The 8,156-nt window shown below is 41.3% G+C and overlaps 1 protein-coding gene across 4 annotated transcripts in view; it reads left to right on the forward strand.

Annotated features, from left to right (window-relative positions):
- Positions 1 to 8,156, forward strand: part of ZNF45 (zinc finger protein 45) — a 25,761-nt gene that overhangs the window by 4,213 nt on the left and 13,392 nt on the right. For 2 of the 4 annotated variants that reach the window (XM_017885850.1, XM_017885851.1), the window contains exons 3-5: positions 5,434 to 5,592; positions 5,682 to 5,754; positions 7,722 to 7,768. In XM_017885850.1, the coding sequence (XP_017741339.1) occupies positions 7,754 to 7,768 (15 nt within the window). In that variant the 5' untranslated portion in view covers positions 5,434 to 5,592; positions 5,682 to 5,754; positions 7,722 to 7,753. Of the gene's footprint in view, positions 1 to 251; positions 296 to 5,433; positions 5,593 to 5,681; positions 5,755 to 7,721; positions 7,769 to 8,156 lie in introns of those variants that run through there. The other 2 variants (XM_017885852.1, XM_017885853.1) reach the window with 2 other exon arrangements.

Below are 8,156 nucleotides of genomic sequence, written 5' to 3' on the forward strand. Positions count from 1 at the left end.
TTTTTTTTGAGATAGAGTCTCGCTCTGTTGTCCAGGCTGGAGTGCAGTGGCACAATCTCTGCTCATTGCAACCTCTGCCTCCAGGGTTCAACCAATTCTCTGCCTCAGCCTTCCGAGTACCTGGGATTACTGGCGCCCACCACCATGCCTGGCTAATTTTTTTGTATTTTTAGTAGAGATGGGGTTTCACCATCTTGGCCAGGCTGGTCTTGAACTCCTGACCTCGTGATCCACCCGCCTGGGCCTCCCAAAGTGCTGGGATTACACACGTGAGCCACTGCGCCCGGCCTCAAAGGTATATTTTTAAGTATTCTTTTCTTCCCCACTTTCTACTTTTTCTATGGATGCTTTAATTCTGTTATATATTTGAACAAATATGAATAGTTTCTATGACAGTGATTGTTGAAACCTATAACTAACTCTAATTTGCTGTCTTTTGAACTTAGCGAGTCCCTGCGGAATGATTATATGGTCTATATTGCCTTAATAAAAAGATCTAAGCCTGCACTATCCAATAGTGTAGCCATTAGCTACATATGATTATTGGCACCTGAAACATGACTAGTCTGAATTCAGATATGTTAAAACGGTAAGGCATAACAGATTTCAAAGACCTACTATGAAAAAAAGAATGTAAAATCCCTCAGTAATTCTTATACTGATTACAAGTTGAGGGGATAATATTTTGGATATGTTGGGTTAAAGAAAATATATTATTGAAATTAAGCTCACTTGCTTCATTTTACCTTTTTAAATATAGCTATGAGAAAAATTTAAATTACACAAATAGCTTGCCTGCATTATATTTCTCTTGGACAGCACTGGTCCAAGAGAAAGGGAAGCCTCCCCTTTCACTCTGAGAATTTGTCTCCAGAAGCATTACCAGTCATTCTGCAGCTCTTTCCTCTTAGAGAGAGCTCAAGGGGCATCTTATACTGGAGAGAAGCAGGGAGCTGATAATCAGTAGGCCTGAGTGCCAGGCAGAGCCATGCCCCCGGCTTCCCGGGTGCCCATGGACAGTTCCGTCAACTCTTTAAGAGGCAATGTAGAATAATGGCAGCGGTTCTTGAACTGTGGTCACATCAGAATCATAAGACCCAGGCCCTAGATTCCTTCTGTGAGCTTGAACCTCTGTGTTCTTTATTAGTAATTCAGGTGTTCTGGTCACCTATTTACCCCATTGGTAAAGGAGGGATTCCCCACCTGCTACTGAGTGTCCCCCAGACATTGAAACTTAATCCCCATTATGGTGTTATTAAGAGGTGAGGCCTTTGGGAAATGATTAAGTCATGAGGGCATGAAGGAGTTAATGCCCTTATAAAAGAGGCTTCAGAGAGAGAGTTCACCTCCCTTGTTCTTCTGCCATATGAAGACACAGCATTCCCCCGTCCCCCTTTTCCCCTACTCTTCTGCTACGTGAGAACACAGCAAAAAGGCCCTCACTAGACCCACAACCTGCTGGAGCCTTGATCTTAGACTTCCCATCCTTCAGAACTTTTAAGTTTAGGAGTACACGTACAGGTTTGTTATATAGGTAAACTTGTGACATGGGGGTTTGTTGTATAGATTATTTTGTCACTAGTACCCATTAGTTATTTTTTCTGATCCTCCACCCTCTGATGGAGACCCCAGCATCTGTTGTTCCCCTCTATGTGTCCATGTGTTCTTATCATTTAGCTCCCACTTATGAGTGAGAACATGTGGTATTTGGTTTTCTGTTACGGTGTTAGTTTACTAAGAATAATGTCCTCCAGCTCTATCCATCTTCCTGCAAAGGACATCTTTTTTTTTTTTTTTTTTGAGACAGTTTTGTTCTTGTTGTCAAGGCTGGAGTACAATGGTGCCATCTCAGCTCACCACAACCTCGACCTCCCAGGTTCAAGCGATTCTCCTGCCTCATCCTCCTGAGTAGCTGGGATTACAGGCATTCACCACCTTGCCTGGTTAATTTTGTATTTTTTTTTTTTTTCAGTAGAGACAGGGTTTCTCCATGTTGGTCAGGCTGGTCTCAAACTCCTAACCTCAGGTGATCCACCTGCCTCGGTCTCCCAAAGTGCTGGGATTACAGGTGTGAGCCACTGCACCCAGCCAGGATATCTTTTTTATGGCTGTATAGTATTCCATGGTGTATTCGCACCACATTTCCTTTATCCAGACTGCTGTCGATGGGCATTTAGGTTGATTCCATGTCTTTGCTAAATACCAGACCTATGGCTTTTTAACAAAAAAAAAATTTCTGTGTTCTTCAGGGCTGAATTACATGCCTTCAGATATCAGATATCTACATGGCTTTCTCTTCCTATATTTGAGGTCTCTGCTCAAATACAAGAGAAATCTTTCATGACAAAAACTTATTCTGTGACAGCCCCTCCTTTCATCTCTTTTTATTTCTTTACCCTGCCTTCTTGTTCTTAAAAGTGTCTCTCACTATATATTGGGGGTTTGTTATGCCCTCGTAGCCCATTATAATATCAGCTTTGTGAGATCAAGGTCTTTGTTCACTGCTGTATATTTCACATCTAGGACCCTTGGCTGGCACAGAGTAGACCCTTCAACGATTATATGTTGAATGAATGGTTCAGGTGATAAATAATGAGGGCTTGATCCACATGGCGTATCTATCAACTGTTCACTACATCATTAAAGTAGTCATTGTGCAAATCTTTGAGTTCCTTCCAAATGCTTGTAGCAATATAGTAGGTGTTGGGGATGGAGCAGGAAACGAAACTCCCCATTAGACAGGTGTAATGAATATAAGTAAGTAAATATCTAGAAGGATGTTAGAGAGGAATAAGGGCTTAGAGAAAAGAATTAAGCAGAGATGAGGGATAGGAAGTGTTGGGGTGCAGTTAGGAGACCGAAATTATCTACAGGATGGCTAGAGAGAGTCTCTGAGGTGGTGACATTTGAATAAAGAAGGAAGAGTTTCTTAGTGTGGCTCTTCTAATAGTCTCTCTGGCCCTAGCCTCCTCCCCATCAAGCCTCCTCCTGTCTGAGAGAGTAATCTGTTTCTAACACAAAAGGAATCTTTTTACTCTCCTTTCCGGAAGTCCTTCAGTGCTCTCCTGCTGACTTGCAGATAATATTGTGACTTGACCATCATCATGGTTTGAATTCTGCCTTCCTGTCCCATCTCTTTCTGCCTATTATTTGTCTTCACATCATGACATTTGTTCTCTGGGAGTTTTATAGTGATTTGGATTCTCCGGCTAATACAGCTCAGTCATCCTCCAGGGTTCAGATTAAGCCACGTTTGCGTAGAACCCCCTGCATTCCAGTGTGGGCTTAGGAGCCCATTCCTCATGCTGCCAGAGGATGCTGTGCACTACTCTGGCATTTGGCCATGTGTAGTGGAATTGCCAGTTTCCTCATCACTAGACTGTGAGCATCTTGAGGCTGGAGAATTGCATCTCTTTTAGTAAGGTTCCCACAAGTCTTCATTGAGTTAATAAACTAATCTATTTAATGAAGTAGTAATAAATTCACCTGCCTAGTGCTAATTATGCAGGCAGTAAAATAGTGTTCATTCTCAGTATTTTAAGGGACATATTCTGTAGGTTCCGTAACAGTGACTCATGCTGGCATTGACTTTGAAGAGCAGAGAGTACTGTCCTAAGATGTATTTAACAAAATCCAGAGATGCTTTTCCTTCCAAAAATGACTTTGATCTTGCCCAAGGACAGCAAATATTGTGAAAGACCTAGAGGAAAAACTTGGAAATAAAATCCCTGCTCTCCAAATCCTCCCAACTGGAGTCAGTCTCAGAATTATACAACTCAGAGAGACCTTAGACCAACTAGTCTAGTCTTCCTATGTGCATCTCCATGTCTGATGGTGGGTTCATTCATTCTTTCAGTCATTTCTGCTGGACAGTTGCTTTGTACAGGAACTGTTTTAGGTACTTGGGATATAAAGCTGAATAAGCATTCATCACAAGACAGATGGTTGATGTGCTATTATCACTTCTTTCCCCAAGGCAATGGAAATGTGACCCCTGCAAAACATTCTTATTGAGAAGAGGTTGCTGGGCAAATATAGAGTTAGAACAAAGTGAATTACAAATTCTAAAAGTATTTCAGGCTGGGTGTCGTGGCTCACACCTATAATCCCAGCACTTTGGGAGGCCAAGGTGGGTAGATCACTTGAGGTCAGGAGTTCGAGACCAGCCTAGCCAAAATGGGGAAACCTCATCTCTACTAAAGAAACAAAAAAAATTAGCCAAGAATGGTGGCGGGTGCCTGTAATCCCAGCTATTGGGGAGACTGAGGCAGGATAATCTTTTGAACCGGAAGGCTGAGGTTGCAGTGAGCCAAGATCATTCCACTGAACTCCAGACTGGGCCGCAGTGTGAGACTCCATTTCAGAAAAATAAATAAATAAGTATTTCTTCTAAGATTGGAAGGTTTTATGTTTCCCTTTTCCATAGTAAGGGTTCTTCTATCTGAACTAAGAGAACTAAGAATAATTTACTAATAAATGAAGCAGTAATTAACTAATACTAAACTTTTAATCTGGGTATTTTACTCTGTTTCCACCCTCCATAGAATCAGAATCTTACCCTGAGAGCTACAAGGAGAACTCCATTTTTCACTGTGCAGGGGCTCTCTCCTGAAGGGTCAAGTGGAATCTGGAATCCAGCCCGTGCTTCCCCATCATCAAGCCATGTGAAGCTGCAGACTCCCTGAGTGTCTTAGTCCCTTTGTGCTGCTATAACAAAATATACCATAGACTGAGTGGCTTAAACAGCAAACCTTTATAACTCACTGTCCTGGAGACTGGGAAGTCCATGATCAAGTCACTGGCAAATCCATTGTCTAATGAGGCCACTCTTACTGGTTTGCAGAAGCTATTGTCTTGTATCTTCCTGCGGGGAAGAGAGGAGCTGGGTTACTTGCTTTTCTTACAAGGACAGCAATCCCATTATGGAGGTTTCACCCTCATGACCTAATTACCTCCTAAAGGCCCCACCTCCCAGTAACATCACATTAGGGCTTCAACATAAGAATTTTGAGGGGACACAGACACTGGTCCACAGCAGCAAGGGAGGGGCTCCTTGACTGTTTCATGTGAAGCAGCCGCATGGGTTTATGCATAACTTCTACTGATTGTTTAAGCTGCCAGAAACTGTTCCATGTGTTTTATGTATAGTCACTTTCACTGACCTTCCTATGAGGTAGTTATTATTATTATATCCAATTTATAGATCAGACATTAGAGCACAAAGTACTAGCAAGTTGGAGATGCCCGTATTCCAATACTGGTGGGCTGGTTCTGGAGTCTAGACTGTTCACAACTCTGTTCTCTACTCCCTCAAGCAGCTCCCTTGGCTTCAGAGTCCAATCTCCATTTCTCTGTCTTTTACCCCTAACTCTGGAGCCCTCATTTCTCCTTCCATGAAACCTTAGACTCCCATCTGCTTATTTTTGTCTTTAGAAGCAACAGAGAGACAAGATTTGGAATAGTGGCTCTGGTATGAAAGCCAGATTCAGGTACCGTTCCTGCCTCTTGACCTCATCAAGCCTCAGCTTCCTCACCTGTTAAATGGATACAATTGCCATCATCATATTTGTTGAGAACTCCCTAAAATGCCAGGTATTTTGCCAAGGGCATTGAATAAATTCACTCATTGATTCTTCACAGTAATCATGATTAACATCCTGTTTTCATTTCCTTTCTTTTAGCTGAGCATAGGCACAGAGGTTTGGGTGGTTGGACCAAGGTCACACAACTGACGCAACAGTAGGTTCTTCACAGGTATGTGTGACGTACCTTAATGAAACATCATGGACCAACTTCTTCATAAGTTAAACACAACCATTTTTGTTGTTATTACTGTGCTTACTGTAGCTTGTTAATTTCCGTGACATTGATTATCTAATGTATAGCTGCATAAATCTTGCAGAGTCACGATTTTTTATTCAATTTTCTCTGTCTCTATGATAATCTTTTTAAGGCCGTACGCTGTACTGTTAAAGTAAATTTTGCAAGGTCTTTTTTTTAGATTTTGTCTTTCTCTTTAGAGACAGAGTCTCGCTCTGTTGGCCAGGTTGGTCTTGAACTCTTGGGCTCAAGCAATCCTCCCACCTTGGCCACAGAGTGCTAGGATTACAGGCATGAGCCACCATGCACAACCAAATTTTGCAGGGTCTTACACCTTTTAGAAACCAGTCCATATAGTCAAATTCATAGAGACAACATGGTTATCAGGGGCTGGGAGGGGGAATGGGGAATTATTACTTAATGGGTACAGAAAAAATTCTGATGATGGATGGTGGTGATGGTTGCACAACAATGTAAATGTACTTACTGAACATAACCACTGAAATGGTTAAAATGGTAAATTTTATGTTATGTATTTTACTATCAAAAAAGCAGTCATCTATGTACAGTAGTCTCCCCTTATCCACAGCAGATACCTTCCAAGAACCACAGTGAATGACTTAAACCTCGGATATTACCGAAGCCTCAATATACTATGTTTTTCCTTTACCTACATACTTACGATAAAGCTTAATTTATAAACTAGGCACAGTAAGAGACTAACAACTCATAATAAAATAGAATAATGATAAAATACTGTAACAAAAGTTCTATCAACATGGTCTCTCTGTCTCTCAAAATATCTTACTGCACTCTACTCACCTATTTTTGGACCATAGTTGACTTCAGGTAACTGAAACCACAGAAAGCAAAACTATGGATAGGAAGGACCACTGTAATCTTAAGTATTATTGCAAAAGCCTCAAATTAAGTATGGGAAACTAAGAGAGTATAACAGGTATTTCAGAGGTTAAAGGCGAGGGTAAAGCACAAACCTCTACTAAAAAATTCATCGGCTGAGTATGGTGGCTCACACCTGTAATCCCAGCACTTTGGGAGGCTGAGGCAGGAGGATCACTTGAGCTCAGGAGTTCGAGACCGGCTCGGGCAATATAGCAAAACTTCGTCTCTACAAAAAGTCAAAAAATTAGCTGGACATGGTGGTGCACACCTGTGGTCCCAGCTACTTGGGAGGCTGAGGTGGGAGGATCGCTTGAGCCCAGGTATGAGTCATGATTGTGCCACTGCACTCCAACCTGCACAGCAGAGCAAGACCCTGTCTCAAAAAAAAAAAAAAAAAAAAAAAAAAAAAAATTTATTGGTAGAAACCATTAATGAGGACAGGTTTTATGTTACGGAATGTTATGTGCTTTTCTGCAGCTAAGAAGTAAGGTACTCTGAAAATGTTCTTTGAGCTTTTCCCCTCCTCATTTAATTCGTAAACAGTCCTATGAGGTTGTTAATTCTCTCATTGTTAATCTCTTCATTTTATGCGTGAAAGAACTGAGGCACAGAGATATTAATAATTTGTCCAGGATTTCATAGCAAATAACAATGCCATAAATCTAGGCATTTGGCCCCAGAGGTTACTCTTAATCTGAGCATTTTACTCTCAATTTCTACTCTCCCTAGAATCAGTCATACCCTGAGAGCCACAAGGAGATACTATGTTAGGGGCACACTGTGTGTGGTCAGGCAGGTCACTCGCTTGCCAGGGTCTTACAGTCAGAGGGACAAGTAGTATCTGGAATCCAGCCTAGTCTCTGTTCATCAAGCCAGCCTGAGGAAGGAACACTGTTGCTATTTCATGTTTAAAAAGAGCTATGTGGGTTAGTGACATCCTTGGCCACACTCTCATGGCTTTTTTCTCCTTTCCCCTTGTTTTCTCCTTCCCTCTTAAGACTTGGCACTTCTCCAGAAAGAGGAGGACAAAATGACGAAGTGTAAGGTGAGTTGGACCTCCCTTTCTCCATAAAAATTGTCATCTCATTTCTGAAAGATTACACACACCTTATTCTTTTTGTTAGGAAGATGAAGGAGAACAGTAGACATTTGAGAACCTCTTGTGTGCCAGATGCTTGCTGCTTTTACTTTTGTGTTAATTTTCTTGCTTTACTTTATGACTTTATAATTTGATAAATAAGCATAGAAAAGTCAGTAACAGAATAAAATCTCTCATTTTCCTACTGTTTCCCTTACAAAACAACCGTTTTGATTTTCCATGTTCTTTTCCTCAGATGTATTCATGACTGTATTTGTAAGCATTGTATAGATAAAATGTTCAAGTTACACCTTTTCTTTTCTTTTCTTTTTTTTTTTTTTGAGACGGAGTCTGG

This window comes from Rhinopithecus bieti, unplaced genomic scaffold (assembly GCF_001698545.2).
Source record: "Rhinopithecus bieti isolate Rb0 unplaced genomic scaffold, ASM169854v2 scaffold_15643, whole genome shotgun sequence".
NCBI classification, from domain to species: domain Eukaryota; kingdom Metazoa; phylum Chordata; class Mammalia; order Primates; family Cercopithecidae; genus Rhinopithecus; species Rhinopithecus bieti.